This window comes from Protopterus annectens, chromosome 2.part1, assembly GCF_019279795.1.
Source record: "Protopterus annectens isolate FY-2018-M chromosome 2.part1, PAN1.0, whole genome shotgun sequence".
NCBI lineage: Eukaryota > Metazoa > Chordata > Ceratodontiformes > Protopteridae > Protopterus > Protopterus annectens.
The window spans coordinates 45,681,311-45,699,994 of record NC_056729.1 but is presented as its reverse complement, the minus strand read 5'-3'; the positions used below and the strand labels follow the sequence as shown (position 1 = coordinate 45,699,994).

General features: G+C 40.7%; 1 protein-coding gene across 2 annotated transcripts in view; it reads left to right on the top strand.

Moving 5' to 3' along the window:
• The window catches only part of LOC122793959 (alpha-2-macroglobulin-like protein 1), a 621,161-nt gene that overhangs the window by 526,769 nt on the left and 75,708 nt on the right, over nt 1-18,684 (top strand). For both annotated transcript variants that reach the window (XM_044062013.1, XM_044062014.1), the window contains one exon: nt 5,997-6,121. In XM_044062013.1, the coding sequence (XP_043917948.1) occupies nt 5,997-6,121 (125 nt within the window). The remainder of the gene's footprint in view (nt 1-5,996; nt 6,122-18,684) is intronic.

Here is an 18,684-nt window from a genome sequence, read left to right as displayed (position 1 = left end):
CAGATAGCCTAGTACTAAACTATGAACTCCTCCACCTTCAGTTCCCTCCTGTGCAGTAACTGGTCTAAAGGTGTGAAAGGCATAACTTTGCACTGCTGGGGTACTGAGACTTTAAACCATGTCACTATTACTACACCAATGTTTACACTCTCCAAGGAGAGGAAACCTTGCAGGGATTGATTCTAGCTTTGAGCAGTACTACCTTCAGATGTTCCTTCACAGGTTGTCTGTAGGTTTATCAGTTTGGCATTACCTAAAGCTACTACTGGGTGGAAAAAGGATCTTTACCAAATGTCCAAAAAGCCTAAAGGGATAAATGGAGACCATACCTAACAAAGGAGCATGGTTTTGTCAACCATGTCCTGCCAGGTCATCAAATATTTTATCCCCTCCTGGGTTAATGCCAGAAGCTAAGCGAATTGTTAAAAGCAGTCATTTTCTTTTAGTAATGTAGCATCATCCTTTGAAAAGGTAGTATGCTGCTCATTGCTAGGCTCATAACTGCCTGAGAAATGCAATCGGCAAGTTCTACAGTCTCTCCATATAGTTAAGGAAGGTGCATCTCAGGTCATTAAAACCCACATGGACCGAGTCATACTGGTATCTGTGGCTCAATGACCTGGCTGCCTGTGAGGCTTAATGGATCCTAGCCCAAGAAAGGCAGCTGTGCGACTCCCTTACTCAGTTTAGTCAGGAGAAGATCTGTGTGCCTCATTATAGAATCACCAGTGACCAGGGAATTTCTGTGCTGTCTTGCCTTAAGGGCTCAACAGTGGAGGCATTGGATACAGTGTTAATATGTGTAGCTGTGGGTTTAAGTGGCCGAGGACCCTTTCTTTGTACTGTGCAGGAGGTCTTGGTGTTTTATGAGGGCTACCTTAGTGCCTCAGCAAAAATAGCTTTATATGTAGGGTCTTTATGCAGTAGGCATTGTGCAAGTAGGAACAATTTTGGTTCTATGAGTTTTGCCTCCCACATTAGTGTGTTTACCTCTTGCATACTGTATCTGGTGTATTCAGAATAAGTGGGTTGGCCAGTGTACATGAGGCAATTGCTACAGTGCATCAGAATACCCATCTCCACAGAGCTGTGAAATGCATTCATGGCTACTGATCTACTAGGAAGGAGTGAGAGACTTAAATATTGAACAAGTCAATAAGATGGGGACCTTGATTAGCAACACTCAGCTGTGAGAGAACCAAAATACTCTTAGTTTTTTTTTCATCTAGACAGTAATGCCACAAGAATGTAGACCATAAACCTTCCTAATATAACTGGTTTGGAGCCCGAGTGCTTAAACCAGAACAAAGACAGTTGGAATAATAGCCACAATAATCCTTCAGCAATTCCTAGCTCAGAAGGGCAGAGGCTACCCTAGTCACACGAGTGTAGACTATAAACCTTAGTGTAAAATAACTAGCCTGGAGCACAAGTGCTTAAACCACAACTAACCTTTTTAGAATAATGGATACAAGCCTTTAACCAGTAATTCCCAACTCAAAGGTGTATGCTACCTCGTCTGCCAAGAGTGTAGAGCACAAACCTTCCTTATGTAAGATGACTAGTTTGAAGCCCAAGTGCTTAAATCAAAACAGAGGCTACTAATAGAATAAATGTAGCAGATAAAATGCAACTGAACACAAACTTTTTGCTGCTTCTTAAATTAGGAAGAAGCACTGATATGGTTGAATCAGCTGAATAAAGTGCATGTTTTAAGTGGGACGGGAGTAAACAGAAGTTTAAGACTAAGGGGGGTGGCCTTCCTAGCTGATGGCTCAGTAGCACTGAGCATGAGCTGTTGTGATAAAATAGAAGTACCCAAACCTTTAACTTCAATGCAAAATCAAATGCAGGCAGAGAACAGCAGAAAACATAGATTGCAACCATACTGTGAGCCATTGCATCTTCAACGAATGCTGCAACATTTTTATCACTTCTGAGATAATGTCCCAGAGAATGCCTTGTACAGAAGTAGCCTTTGAAGATTCTGTAAGGTTTTCCTTATTCCTTGTACCAAAGTTCCTCAAAGGTAAGAATCACAATGCAGAATAGATTCTATTAGCTCAGCTTCTGATGACCTCTGCTTTAGCATCCCATTTTGGATGAGCCACCTTCTCTTACCCTCACCAAGAGACTGCAGGGTTTCTCCAATTCCAAGTATGGTCAGGGGCCTTTAATACCCAAATGGATCCATCTATGTATGGAGTTCTGCCCAGAGACCTGGTACCAGTTATACCAAGTGGACCCATTTTTTGCCTGGAACAGTGCCAGTGGACTCTACCCATTTACAGGTGAAGTTCCTTGCATTTATGAATTTGAATGTACACTTAGCCATATTGAATATTCATAAAGGTAAAAATTCTGCTGTAGACTTGTTTGCAAAACCTACCAAAGACATGTTTGTGATGCCCCCATCTCTCCTCCCACTTTGGATAGTGTACTTTGTTTTGAGAAGCCAGCACTCCTCTATAATCCAGCCTCACATGAACTGGAATTTCTCAATTGGGGAAAACATCTTGGTTGTGAACTCAGACTGTTCGAGTTGCAGGCCCTGTGTGCATAGCCCAGATTTATCTTTCTATAAAATCAGAGGTCATAGAATCTCATGCCAAATATTTGCATCAAAAGTAATACAAATTTAGTCTACCAGTAGTCCCTTATGCCAGCCAGAGGGCATTTATAGGTTTATAGATCAGTACTAGGCTAACTGCCCTAGTTGGCAATTTTAAGCCTAGTCCATTACCCCATGTGAGAATCAAACCTTGCACCTTGTGTCTGTAAGGGTGAACACCTTAATCATTATGCTAACCTCCCACCATATTCCACAGAACTGTGTGGATTTTCACAGGTAACAGGATTGCATAGAACCAAGATGTGCTCAAAAAAAAAAAAAAAAATTTGGTGGTCCCCCACCATAAACTCTACAACAGAAGGAAAACAACTATTGCAGAAAAGGGTGAATTCCCAAGACTGGAAAAATTCCCTTGTTAGCCGCCTCAAAAAACTGAGATCCATCAAATTCTCTAAATCTAGCTACGAAAACAAAATTGCTGTGGATTCTAAAGACAACCACAAGGCATTCTATAGTTATGTCAAGAATCGACATGGCAATACTCTGATTTGCTCCGTTACAGCACAATGGTAATACATATACAAAACCAACTGATATTGCCAACATATTGGCTGACAGGTTCAGTATAAACTTTACCCCCCCCTTTCACCCCTAAAGTGCCTATCACAGTACCAAAGTAATGCCAAGTCCCTATTACAGCTACACAGGTAAACCCAGTTCAAAGCCAAGAATAAGCTTCCATGGGACCTGATAATATCCCTGGCTGTGTTTTACATGAATTACATACTGAACTGGCACCACGCCTGAGTACCCTGTTCAATCACAGCCTCCTTTCAGACTTTGTTCCTACTGAATGGTGCACTGCTACGGTCATCCCACTCCACAAAGGGGGAGTGACTACAGACCCTGGGAACTACTGTCCCATTAATCTGATGAGTCTGATATACAAGGCTATGGGGCGCATCATCATGTCCTTATAAGGACATGGGGAATCTCCAAACTCTGGACCCCATGCAGTTTGGGTTTGTAACCCGATATACTTCAAGTCTGTCACCAGAGCTGTGGATGAGGGCAAGGTAGTTCACACAGCCTACCTAGATCTTGCCATCCCTCACTCAGGAATCAGAGGGGTTTATGACTAGTTTAGTGTCTGTTCTAGGTTGCCAACTGGATCACTGATGGAACCCACACTGTGAAAGCAGCAGACACCAATCAGTTACAAGTGGTGTCCCACAGGGATCGGTCCTAGGTCCTCTCCTGTTTGGCATTACTTCTCTGAAGTTCAAGCCAACGCAAAGGGACTCTGGCTTACCAAGTCTGCAGATTGCAAACTGGGAGCCATTGATTCTCCAATTGATGTAGACACTCTACAAAAAGCCCTTACTGACACCAATGACTGATGCCAGAACCATGGTCTTAAGCTCAATGCCAAAAAGTGCACTGTCCTTCCCTTTGGGAAAAATTTGGTGCCCATTAACTTCCACATAGCTGGTAGTCACTAAACACCAAAGGTGTGGTGAGACATCGAGACAGTGCTATGTGGTACATCTTACAAAACGTTTCTTATCCAGGAAGAAAAAGGTCATAATCCCCTCTACTTGTTCCTCAGACCTATTATAGAATACAATGCCCCATTTGGTATGTACCTCACTAGACACCTACAACTGGAAAGGCCACAAAAATACCTTGTGAAGAGGATTTTAGGCCTTAAACACATGCCCTATATGGCCAGCCTCCAACTCTAGCTATATTCTTATCGCCTACTTAAAGGCAATCTCTGACCTACAAAGCTATGTCTGACCTAGAGCTGCTAGATATGCTACACCTAAAGAAATCTTAATCCCTCTGTGCCACATGCTCCAGACACCTAAACTTCATTACCACAATAAACAGAACATGTTGGAGGGACAGGTTCCTAACCCAGAGACTTCCCATACTCTGGAACACACTTCCCATTCACATAAAGCAGAGCACTTCACTGGTCCTCTAAGGGAAATCTTGACGAGTGGATGGGCTATAGGAAGTACCCCAGGGATCACTTCAATAGCCTTGCTTGATAGGGGTACTGGGATCTAACTTTGTACACCATGATACTAGGGAATCTTCTTGGGCTAGGCTTGTATAAGCTCCAGAGCTGTTAGCCTAGTGCACACCTATGAACATAGAGGATGGACCATCTACTTTTTCCTCAAATTGATGCTGGGCACCAATTTTTTTCTGTAAAATTTTCTAGACTACCCAAACATTTAGTGCTCACCAACAGATTTAATGCCACTTCACAAAGGTTTCTTTTGGAATGTTTCCATGGATAATTGTGGCTATGTGGCATCCTTGAACACCTTTGCAAGATGCTGTAAACATTTTTCAGAGTAGCCATTACTAGGAGTAATACTTTGTGGAGAGCAATAAAAAAGGATAACCTCTATCCTTGACGTGATAACATTCCTAACAATAAAAATCTGTATTGGTAGCTTCCTCCCCACACCATCTTTCCCTCCTTACTCCAGCTTTCAGAGTGTTTGTGAGCTTTCCTGCAGGCTGCATATTCTTTGTGCCCCCTTCTGTGGTCTTAATCTGTAGAAGGTGACCTTGGTTGACAAGTATTTGTTGCTAGGTAGGTGGTGTAGCTAAGGGGGGGGGGGGTGTAAGGTAGCCGCAATGTTTTGAGTCTGGTGTCTGTCCTAGAGGTGACGTAGCAAACTAGCAATTCAGAGTGGTTATGGTAAGCTAATAACTTGCAGAAAAAGCAAACTGATGCAGTTTGGCTTTTTATGCAGTTGGACTGGAATTTGAACTGGGTACAGTTTGGTATGGGGTCAGGCAACTGAGGTCTGAAAGATGTAAAAACTTCCTGTGATATTATGCACCCCTTGGGTAGCTGTTGAGTAACATCACAGTACTTGGCAATCTGGCTTTAATAGGTTACCAGTCTAATGGCACTAAAGCCCTTACAAGCCTAGATATATTTCCCCGAGTTACCCCAGTTTAGTTTCCTGAAGTTTGCAGAGGTAAGAGACTATGGTAGTTAATTACTTCTGGTGTTCAAAGCTGGGCACACATTTCCATTGTCTAACAAGGCTATGTGAACACTTACCGTAAGAATGCAGTTATCAAAGTAGGGGTTTTCATCCAGTTAACTTGTTACTGGTAATGTAATGGGTAATGCTTTATTTGAAAACTCTTCTGTAGCTCTGTCAGCATATGGAGAAATATTGTGTTTTAATTGTATCTGAAGTTTACAGCCAAGTTCACAATGTTAGGTAATGTGTTGTAATGGTGTAAATATGCACCCTGTATATTAAGTGAAATCCTGTACTAGCTATTCAAAATTGCTACTGTCAGCTCTTTGATGGAGATGGTAAGGCTGGAAATGTGCTAATTTAACATTGTTTTACCACTTGGTAATTCACTTTTATTCCATCAGGCAATACTGCGTTACAACATGTATCCCACAAAAGGACCAGATAGCTTTTCCATTGAAGTGTTTGTGGATCCTCAGGACTGCACGGATAATTCTACCAAGTCCTTTGTCATCACCATCATTGTCAGGTATTGTAGTGTTGCTTGAAACTTCATGTAATGATGCTTGGTTCTTTGATATTCATGCTGCGAATGTCTGCTGATACTCAAGTGCCATACTCTATGGGTTTTGTTAGTGTGAAGTAGACATTAGTTTTTTGCAAAGTGACAAAGTACTGGAGTGTAATGAAATTGTCTGTTCTCATTTGTGAACTTTGGGTACGCTTTTACCAGGCTAATTACCAAAAATAGCAGCCACGTTGATGGAAATGTGGAAGCCTGCTTTTTCCAACTCTCCAGTAGTAATCTGTTACCAGACCTCTCTAATATCTAAATGGGCATAGACAGATATAGGAATGATTCCCACAAATGTATGGGTCCTTCAAATGTTTGCTCTAGAACACAATGGTCTTGCCTTCTACTGCACCACTCATCAGTTGTCTACAAGAGTTTCTCTACCAGATGGTGACTAGTTCCAACTGCATAAATTGCTCATGACTGAACAAACTCCTTTAGTTTCAGCCTGGTTTGCTTTTAAAAAACTTGAAGGGAATTTGAAATGTCATGCATGGACCTGAGGATGCTTATGATTTAGAAATAGTCTTGTGAAGTGGAAGTCCCCCCCCCCCCCCAAATATCTTTATGTAACTATTTGGATTGTAGTTTATGCAGTACTGTAAATGCCTTTTATATGGCCGTATGCTTTCTGTCAAGAAAAGTAGTCTGCTTATTGTCAGATTTGAGAAGTTATAAAATTTCATTAGCTGCACACAACATTCTGCTTCAGTCCAGAGGCTCTTTTAAAGTCTAATTTGTTAGCAGTGGTGTAGCTTTTCCTTTAACCAAGCTGCATAATAGTTCATTTAAAGGAAGCTGTGTGGTACATTTGCTTTCTGTGGAAATGCCATTGGTGTCTAATTGCAGTTGTCACAATACAGTGTCAAATGTATTTCCTTTTGAACGTTTTGTGAAATATAGCATTAATTCACAATAAAAATGTCCCAAATGTATATTCGGTAGTAATTTAGTTTGGAAACCTAATTTAGTCCTTCCTGCAATTTCCTTTTTAACACATACCTTCTCATGATTTAGCTAATATATCAAATATACATTTGGGACATTTTTATTGTGAATTAATGCTATATTTCACAAAACTTTCAAAAGGAAATACATTTGACACCGTATTGTGGCAACTGCAATTAGACACTACCATAAAGGTGAAAGCTCTAAATACCAAAACTCCAGAAATGTGAATTTCAAAATCCCGATGTTTGGAGATGTTGAAGTAGCGCTTCTCGTGTATGAATGGACAGGTGGAAGTTCAGGTAAGTATGTATAAGGGTGTTGGTTAGGGGCTTTAGTGTGTCTGACCGTGGTGTGTGCAAGGGGGAATGGAGGTGCATGGTGTTCATGTGTAGTGCGACCCTGGAGTTAGTATATTTAAGTAGGGGTGTGTGGGGGTCGCAGCTTGTATGTAGTGTAGGTTTGTGTGTGTGGGGGGAGAGGGTGTGTGTTTGTATGTGTGGTGTATGGTTAGTGTAGGCTTCGCGATTTTAAAATTCATGCTTTTGGGATTTCAGTATTTGGAGCTTTTGGCTTTATGGTCTCAATTCTGAGAGTCAGTATTTCAGGATTTCGGTATTATAAAGAGAATCCATGCATATACATGTGTAGATATATGTAGATGTACAGTATTTCTTCATAAATAAGACCTAACCAGAGAATAAGGCCTAGCATTGTTTTCCAGGGTCATCATAATATAAGCCCTACCACAAAAATAAGCCCCAGTTAAGATGAACATGATGGATGTGTTTATATTATTATAAAATAATATTGACACCTGTTGATGGAGGTTATTGTACTCTGCTAGACATTTTCAGACATCCAGCTTCTCTTTGCAGAAAGTCATAAGATTCTTTCCCTGGGAGTCCTCCATGATTCTTACTGTAACCCTAATCACTCCACTTGACTGAGATCCTTGGCCCATAAACTCTGGCAGGTGTACTTTGGTCAAAGTACAGACAACGCGCATAGTGTGTGCACTTGATAACTAACAGCTGTGGTTGAGTCTTAAGTCTCCATTTTGTGTTGCCACTCCAGTCTTGTAAGTCTTCAATTAACCCCCACTCCCCAGACAAGATGAGTGCAAAAAGAAAGCTATTCCATTGGGAACCATGGAGGACTCCCGGGGAAAGTGACTGCTTTCTGCAAAGAGAAGTTAGATCTCCGAATGGTCCAAAAATAGCGTGCAGTGTACGAGAACTGTCTACAGGCTGAGGGAAATGCTAAGAAGTGTGGATCAGGTTGGCAACCATTATTTCCTGAGCTGGAAGAGATCTGTGAATGGATTGCCAACAGGAGAACAAAGGCTTTGGTTGTGCGCAGGGCTGATGTTCAAGCATTTGCCCTTGCAATGGCACCACAGTTAAATATCCCCAAGCATCACAACACTCGCTGGATGGCTTCCTTCAGCGATATGAACTGGCTCTAAGATCACTGTTCAAGCTGGAAGATACTGAAGTTATTAAACGTGCACTTGCAAGTCCTTTGGCATCGACTTTTTTCTAAATACCAACTCTCCAGCATAATTGCTATGGATGAAACTGCAATGTTTATGGGCCAAGGATCTCAAACAATTTATCAGAGGGGTTCCTCTTTAATCTAAATTCCCTCTGCTGGTTGACTGCATGTGTTACCTGTATTTTGGTAATTCATCTAGATGGAAAGAAAACCCCACGTCTCAAAATCTTTCGGCTGTTCCCGTTGGGGGTCGCCACAGCGGATCTTCTGTTTACATTTCTTCCTGTCCTCTGCATCTTGCTCTGTGACACCTGCATGTCCTCTCACCACACCCATAAACCTTATCTTAGGCCTTCCTCTTTACCTGTTACCTAGTAGCTTCATCCTTGGCATCTTTTTCCCAATATGCTCAGCATCCCTCCTAGCACATGTCCAAACAAACGTAATCTTGCCTCTCTGGCTTGGTCTCCAAACCTTCCAACCTGGGTTGGACCTCTAATATACTATACCTAATCCTGTCCACCCTCATCACACCCATGCAAATCTTAGCATCTTTAACTCTGCCACATCAAGCTCAAGCTCCTGCCTTTTTGTCAATGCCACTGTCTCCAACCCATATAACCTAGCTGGTCTCACTACTCTCTTGTAGACCTTCCCTTTCACTCTCAACTGGTAATAGTCTGTCACAAATCACTCCTGACACTCTTCTCCACCCACTGCATCCTGTCTGTACTCTCTTCTTCACATCTCTCACTCACCGTTACTCTCAAAACCAAACAAAAGCAACAGGACACTGCTGTATGTATATAAAACCGGATTAAAATTTTAATCAAACAATAAAACACAAGGTAAGCGCTTTCGGGATTCACCCTTCATCAGACAGGCGCAATATACCAACATATGTTTAACACCCCCCCCCTTATTATTCAACCTAATACCCACAGTTAATAGGCGCAGCCATACACAAGGGGGTCCTAAGTTAATGCTCACTTATGGTAGCAATATTAATGACATTTGCAAGATTGTACAAAATAATTGGAACATTCTAACCAGTGATGTGGGTCTCAGGGGTATTGTTGATAATCCTACATTTTGATATAGGAGGAATAGGAATCTTAAGGATCTGCTGTGTAGTGAAAGGTTGAGTTTTCATAGTAGGTCCTTTAAAACCCTGGCAGGTACACATCCCTGTGGGATATGCAAGGCCTGTGACCACATTAATAAGGAAGTTACATTTAAACATCCAACGACAAAGTGTTTCATTTACAAGGGAGGGCCACATGCAGGACCACCAACATAGTATACCTAGCAGAATGTGTATATTGCCCATGTTTCTACGTTGGGATGACCAACAACATGTTCAAGGTTAGGATTCTACAGCATACGAGTAGCATTAGAAATTGTGATTTGAGTAACGCTTTGTATAGGCATATTAGTGGTTATCCAGCACAGCTTCAAATTTAGGGCCATTGTTAATATTAGGTTGAATAATAGGGGGGGGGGGATGTTAAACATATGACAGCTTTGGCTGAATCCAAATGGATTATTGAACTCGTGGCACATAGGGAACCGGGATTAAATGATGTAATACCAATCAAACCCACCCTTCAAAATAGGCGGGTTTTTCATTAGATGCTATTGGTTGTTTTATCTTTTAAAAATGTTGTTGGTATATTGTCTTTGTCTGATGGGCGAATCCCGAAAGCGCTTACCTTGTGTTTTATTGTTTGATTAAAATTTTAATCCGGTTTTATATACATACAGCAGTGTCCTGTTGCTTTTGTTTGGTTTTGCACGTATTTTGGAGCATAGCAGGACTTTGGCATAGTGTACAGATTTTTTGCTTGTACTCAGTTACTCTGAATTATTGATCCCAAGTATTTAAACTCCTCCACCTTCGCCACCTCTACTCCTTGTATCCTCACCATTCCTCTATCCTCCCTCATTCACACACGCACATTCTGTCTTAGTCCTGCTGACCTTCATTCCTCTTCTCTCTAGAGCATATCTCCATTTCTCCAGGGTCTCCTCCACCTGTTCCCTACTCACTACAGATCACAATGTCATCTGTAAACAGTCCACGGGGACTCCTGATCTAGTCTGTCAACCTGTCCACCATTGCAAATAAGGGATCAGAGCTGATCCTTTATGTAACCCCACCTCCACCTTAAATGCATCCGTCACTCTGACCACAGACCTCACCGCTGTCGCACTGCCCTCGTACATATCCTGTACCACTCCTACATACTTCTGACACTCCTGACTTCCTCATACAATACCACAACTCCTCTCTAGGCACCCTGTCATATGCTTTCTCTAAGTCTACAAAAACACAATGCAACTCCTTCTGACCTTCTCTGTACTTCTCCATCAACACTCTCGGAGCAAACATCACATCTGTAGTGCTCTTTCCTGGCATGAAACCATACTGCTGATCACCAATCATCATGTCCCTTCCTAACCTAGCTTCCACTACTTTCCCATAACTTCATGCTGTGACTGATCAATTTAGTCCCTCTGTAAATACTACAGCTCTGCACATCACCCTTATTCTTAAATCGGTGCCAAAACACTTTCTCCATTTCTCAGGCATCCTCTCACTTTCGAAGATTTCATTAAACAATCTGGTTAACTCCACTGCCATGTCACCTAAACACCTCCATGCTTCCACAGGTATGAAATCTGGACCAACAGCCTTTCCATTCTTCATCCACTTTATAGCTATCCTTCCTCCTTGCCAATCCATTGTACTTCATAATTCACTATCCCCACATCATGCAACCTTCTCTCCCTCTCATTCTCTTCATTCATCAATCCCTCAAAGTACTCTCTCCATCTCCTCAACACACACTACTCACTTGTGAGTGTTTCCCTCATTATCCTTTATCACTTTTACCTGCTGCACATCTTTCCTAGCTCGGTCCCTCTGTCTAGCCAGTCGGTACAGGTCCTTTTCTCCCTCCTTAGTGACCAACCTTTCATACAACTCATCATATGCCTTATCCATAGCCTTTGCCACCTCTTTGCCATGCACCTCATCTCCTTATACTGCTGTCTACTTTTTTCATCTCTGACAATCGCACTTGTCAACCTCTTTCTCTGTATACTCTCCTGTACTTCCTCATTCCACTACCATGTCTCCTTGTTGTCCTTCCTCTGTCCAGATGTCATACCAAGCACCTTTCTAGCAGTCTCCCTTACTAGCTCTGCTGTAGTTACCCAGCTATTTGGTCTCTTCACTGCCACCCAGTGCCTGTCTTAACTCATCCCTGAACTCCACCTCACAATTATCCGCCACCTGATCCTTGGTGCTGCCCTCACACTCTTCTTGATCACCAACGTCGTCCTACAAATCACCATCCTATGCTGCCTAACTACACTTTCCCCAGTCACCACTTTACAGTCTCCAATCTCCTTCAAACTGTCCCTCCTACATAAGATATAATCCACCTGTGCGCATCTTCCTCCACTCTTGTATGTCACCCTATGCTCTTCCCTCTTGTTAAAATGTTTTCACCATGGCCATGTCCATTCTTTTCACAAAATCCACTACCATCTGACCTTCTGCATTCCTTTAACATCATACCTATTCATCACTTCCTCGGCCCTCTGTTCCCTTGACCAACATGCCCACTGAAATCTGCTCCAATCACCACTCTCACCCTTGGGTACAGTCATCACCACTTCATTCAACTCGCTCCAAAAATGTTCTTTCTCATCCATCGCACATCCAACTTGTGGAGCATATGCACTAACAACATTCATCATTACACCATTGATTTCCAGCTTCATAAGCCTCACTCTGACGCTCTTCACCTCCAAAACATTTAGCATACTGTTCCTTCAGGATAACTCCTACGCTATTTCTCCTCCCATCCACACCATGATAAAAAAAACTTTGAACCCACCTCTGATGCATCTAGCCTTACTCGCATTCCATCTGGTCTCTTGCACACACAATATACCAGCCTTCCTTCTGTCCATATCAGCTAGCACTCTCCTTATACCAGTCATACTGCCAACATTCAAAGTTCCGATCCTCACTATACAGTCCTAGCCTTTCTCCTTCCTTCCTGCCTTCAGCTGTGCCTTCTGCCTCTTCTCCTTTGGCCCTTCTGCCTCTTCTCCTTTGGCCAACAGTAGCCCAATTTCCACCAGCACCCTGTTGGCTAACAGTACTAGACTGATCTGGTATGGAAATATTTACTGGTGTCTGCATGAATTTTTTGGCGGAGTTTTATGCCGGATGCCCTTCCTGATGCAACCCTCCCCATTTATCTGGGCTTGGGACCGGCACAAAGAAATGCACTGGCTTGTGCATCCCCAGTGGGGTTTATCATCATGGCACATATTGATTTGGCAATATTTGCCCACTTTTCCATGCAAAAGTGCTCCAAATCTGTCAGATTGCGAGGGCATCTCTTGTGCACAACCCTCTTCAGGTTACCCCACAGATTTTCTATTGGGTTTAAGTCTGGGCTCTGGCTAGGCCTTTCCAAAACTTTAATCTTCTGGTGAAGCCATTCTTTTATTGATTTGGATGTATGCTTGGGGTCATTGTCATGTTGAAAGGTGAAATTCATCTTCATCTTCAGCTTTCTAGCAGATGCCTGAAGTTTTTGGACCAAAAGTGATTGGTATTGAACTGTTCATAATTCCCTCCACCTGGACAAGTCCCAGTTCCAGCTGAAGAAAAACTCCAAAGCATGATACTGTCATCACCATGCTTCACCGTGGGGATGGTTTTCTTTCGGTGATGTTTCTTCACCAAATGTACCTTTTGGAATTGTAGTGAAAAAGTTCAACCTTGGTCTCATCAGACCATAGCACACTTTCCCACATGCTTTTGGGAGACTATAGTTTGCAAATTTTAGGCTTTCTGTGTAAAGAAAAAAAAAAGGCTTGCGTCTTGCTACCCTACCCCATAGCCCAGACAGATGGAGAATACGGGAGATTGTTGTCGCATATAGTACACAACCAGTACTTGCCAAAAATTCCTGCAGTTCCTTCAGTGTTGCTGTAGGTCTCTTGGCATCCTCTCTAACAGTTTTTGTCTGGTCTTTTTATCAATTTTGGAGGCATGTCCAGTTTGCAACATCACTATTGTCCCATATTTTCTTCACTGTTTGGTGACCGTCTTCACTGTGTTCCATGGTATATCCAATGCCGTGGAAATGTTTTCTACCCTTCTGACAGATGCCTTTCAACAATGAGATCCCTTTAATGCTTTGTAATCTCTCTGCGAGCCATGGCTTTTGCTGTAGCAGGTGACTTGGTAAATGTCTGAAATTCTACTAGGACAGCTTAACTTTATTTGGGGTTAGAGTCTCTGGCAGGTGTACCCAAGCTGACTGAATGGTGTAATTAAATCAAAATGGGCTTCAACAAAGTATTAGTTTACGGGTATGCACACATACACAACCAGCTTATTGTACATTTTTTTATATTTTTCCCCCCTAACAGATTTGTTTTTTCAATTGAATTATACAGGTTATAGATCACATTAAAGGTGGGAAAAGTCTTAATTTATTGTGGTCTCATTTTTTTTATCACAAACTACTTTTTAACTGTGGTATGTAAGCTTTTTATATCCACTGTATATGTACATGCGCACACGTGTGTATGTATACACGTGTGTATATATACAATATCTACATGCATATACAAATATATATGCACATGTGTGTATATACATATACGTGTATGTGTATATATGTATATAATACATGCACACAGACATATATGCACGTGTATGTGTATACACAACTGCCAGACGTTCAAGTTTTCAGAAACTCTAAATTCCTATTGTCAAGGTATAATTAGTTTTCTATAAAATTTAACTTCAAAAATCTACCTTTTCTTTTTTTTTTTTTTTTGAAGGTGGGCAAGCCCCTCTGCATATACCATCTCAGATCACACTACGTTGGGGAAGAGTAAATTCCCTGATCCACACTGTTCTGATATCCCAATTCAGTTTTCAGAATCTTTCATATTGTCTCGATATGAATTTCAAGTTTCTGAAAACTGTAGCTTATGGGGACCCATATTGCTGTTTGTTCACCACTTGCTCTTTTAGAAAGTCCTATGGAAACTAGATATTTGTGTTGAGAGATGAAGTGATAGTGATTTGGTAGGCTACATGAGAGAATATGGTATAAAAATCTGAAATTACATTAAAAGGAGCAGATCTAGCTTGCAGTAGTTGAATAGGTTGGATGTTGCCATCCATCACTGTATTGGTTTATTTTGGTTATGGTGCTTAGGATTAGTCGCTACACCATTAAAACTGTAGCTCAGGATGATAGCTGAAAAATGCAAGCACTAAATGGTTAGAGGAAGAAATGTGCAATGACAACTGCAATCTCTGTAGGTCAGAGATGCCTATATTCAGATTTGACTTCTATATTGGAGATTAGTTTCAAGTTTATACATTTTTACATAAAAGATGAAGTAGAAATACAGTGCTAACCTTTACTAGTTATGTTCATGCAGATTGTCAGTATATTTTATTCCTTGAAGTAATGCAGACATGTAGGGACTGTAAATGCAGGTGGAGACAGGCTGTAAGATTATTGGGAGGAGTGAACAGTAACTGTCGTGCAAAACATGTGCAAGATGGCAAGGGAAAGGTGGTAAAAGGTGCCTTATCCGATTTAACTACTGTGAACAAAACTATTAAAGATTTAATCTGAAAATCTGTCATTATAAAAAATAGGGCATCTGCTTAGAGTATTGAATAATGGGGCACCTACATTATTTTGCTCTTGAGTACTTAAGTAAAATGTATCCTAGAACATTTGTAGCAACCTATGCAAAATAGTGAATTTTTATCACCTGAATTGTACTTTTGATATTGGATATGGAAGTAAGGTGCTGCGAATGGGGATGTTCATTCACTTCCATGCTGGTCACCATGGCAAAAATGAGCATTATAATGGTAAATGTGCTGGTCCTTGTGACAGTATTATGTAGCCCTCAAGGGAAAGGATCTATACAGGTAGAAATTTGCTTGCAATATTTCATCACTGAAGTGTTAGCTGCTACGTCATTGAAGATGCAACTGTAGGAGAGAAGAAAGCATGATGCAGTAGGTCAGTTTATGGAAATGCTGAAGGAAGAAACCTTCTTAGGAAGTAGCATCTTGCAATGTTTCATTGAAAGTTTTGTTGCTTTAGTACGCCAGTTGTGTTGCATCTAGATACCAATTCAGATTGGTATAGTTGCTGAGATACCAAAAGCAACCGACCATTTGTTCTTATTGAAAACTGCATTAACATACTCCAGATATGGTAAGGTAGTAAATAGGTAGCAGTAGTATTTGCATGTGAAACTCTAATATTTCCATGAAGTTCAGGTGGAACCAGAATCCCCCCGGTTAAGTACATTCATAATGTATGTGTGGAAACGTTGACAGCAGTATATAATCACAAAGTGAAATGCAGACCAGGCCAAAAAACCTACATATACATTTAGTAGGTTCCTGCTGCAAAGGTTTGTTGCATCTTCAAAACCTGCTCATTACATGTTGTACTTTAACAACTCAAGTTTGTATAGACAGCAAGCTCCAACTATTATATGCTACCTCTCTAGTTGCATACACTGGAGAAGGTTGAAATGCCCCCAAAATAGCACACATGTCTCCAATTACTTTCGTTTTGAACACATGCAAATTTAAGAGCCATTGTATAGCAGAAAGAGGGGGAAGCCATTAAAGTACAATTTCCAAAGCTTATTTGAGCAGTGCCATGCTTAACCAATAAAAAGTAAATATTTCAGTATAGTACTGCTGCTAACCTAGAATGGAGCTACTGAAAGTTGCTTTACTGAAAGCATAGCCTGAGCTAAGTCACTAAGAGAAAGTGTATTTAAGTGATATTACTTTTAAGTTTTAATTTTAATCAACTGATAATACTTGCTACACACTTAATTTGGAATACATGGGAGATGTACTGGCTGGACACAAATCAAATGGGAGTTATGCTAGATACAGTTCTTAATATAGTTTCAAAAGACAGTAATTGGTTATTTCTATTGTCACACTATCATAAAGAACATGTTGAACATGTTTTTGAGGAGCTGATGGGCATATATTTGCCCCATTCCAAAAAAGTGCAACTTTTATGTGGATTAAGTTCTTTAAGGTGTAACACATGCACGTATGAGTGCTTTGAAGCCCATATACTCTATATTGTAAGCCACTGCCATGATACAATAGCAGCCCCATATATTAAGTAAAATTCACAAGATTGTGCGTGTGGGAATTAAAACATTACATGCCATCCATTTGTGATGAACATGACTAAATAGAGCTGCGAATAGAGAACAGCATGATGGAGCTGTAACATTAATGGAGAACATGCCTAGTTCTGGAATATAGGAATACTTCATTGTAGGGGTCTGTCACACCTTCTTAATGGTCAGAAGGTTAGAAAATGAATTTAACTGTCAGAGGCAAGGATGATACAAAATGCTGCTGGAGATGGATTAATTCAGAAGTTGTGAATTCTAGTACAACAGACTATTACATGTACTGGATAGGAGGCAAACTTCAGAAGTAGTCAACCTGATTAATGAAAGCAGCCAAGCCAAGGTGCTCTTTATGGAAAAGATGGATTACAGAAATTACTAACATTTGTGACAAAGCTCCTTCTACAGTGTGTTCTAGCTTCCCCAGAAAGCAGTAAATACTTGCATTTATGTAAGACAAGTCAAAGATGAAAGCCAAAACACAGACTAGGAAATCTAGTCTAGAGCTGTTTATCTTGAAGTGTCTGAAAACACTATAGTAAGCACCCTTTCGAAATGAAGTCACCTGCATATTGTAAATAGCCCTATTAAATATTCCAGATAAGACTGAGGCAATCACATGGATGGCCAATTCGTACTGTCGCTGTATTATACACACTGACATTCTTCATGCTAAAGCTGTGGTTTAGAATCCATCAATGTAGGTTACAAGTCATTACTTTATGTAGCATATAGTGTAGATTCTCAAATAGATGGCTACACAAATTTGATTTTTTTTCCACTTATTGGCTGATTCTACTAGTCCAGTGGCCGTTTTTTCAGAGGAAATGAGATGGTATTCATATTGACTAGGGGAAATTTGGGCATGGTGCTAGGGATCTTCTAATCTTTCATGCAATGTTTCCATTTTTAGCCTGGAGGTAACCAAAAGGTACACAGAGGAGGAAGGTACATCTTGAAGAATGGAGTACGGCTGCATAAAGCTTAGTGTTTTCAGAATCCATTAATGGGAGATAAAGGAGCAGTAGAATAATATAGCTATGATGAAAGGTGTGGAGTTGCAACAGGTTGAAAATGTAGACACTGCTTACACAGGAAGAGAAGCAATGCTTGCTTAGGTGAGAGATGTGCCAAAAGGAGATCTGAATATTCTGTATTTGATCAGTCTGATGCAGCAGGAAGAACTGAACTATTTGGTAATGAGAAGAGGCAGGAAGTCTTGATCGTAAGCAACAGACTTTGCAGACGCCTTTAAAATGAGACCACAATACTGGTATTGCTGCCAAACTTCATACAGTAAAAGATGAACTGATCCTGTGTTTACAGTGGTAGAAAGAAGCAGATAGAGGTCTTCCAAAGAAAACAATCTTTTCAGATGATTCTCACTTGGGTTTAAAGCATCCAACATCCTTTATGCATCTGGAGAATGTCACAAGTACTTAAGTCTGACTGTATGGAAATGCTTTTCAGGAGACCCAGGGAGAAAAGCTCCAATTTATTATAAAACTTTAAGAATACTTTTACAATATTCAAAAATAAACCTCTGCAGTTTAACAAATTGGATATGCAAACTGGTTAAGAACTGATGCAAGGTATATGATTAATATTTAGAGAAGTTAAGGATAAGTTTATCTAAAATAGGAATTGCAATACAAAATGAGAGCAAAAGAATGTTGCATATTTAAAGTCAGAGCAATTAGCAGTGATGAAGTGAAGGGAGAAAGGTATAAGGAATGAAAAGGTACTTGTTCATATTCAGGGATATAGGTTACTTTGTTTTTTAAGCAAGAACAGACAACTTTTATCGAAGAAGTCAGAGTGGTTTT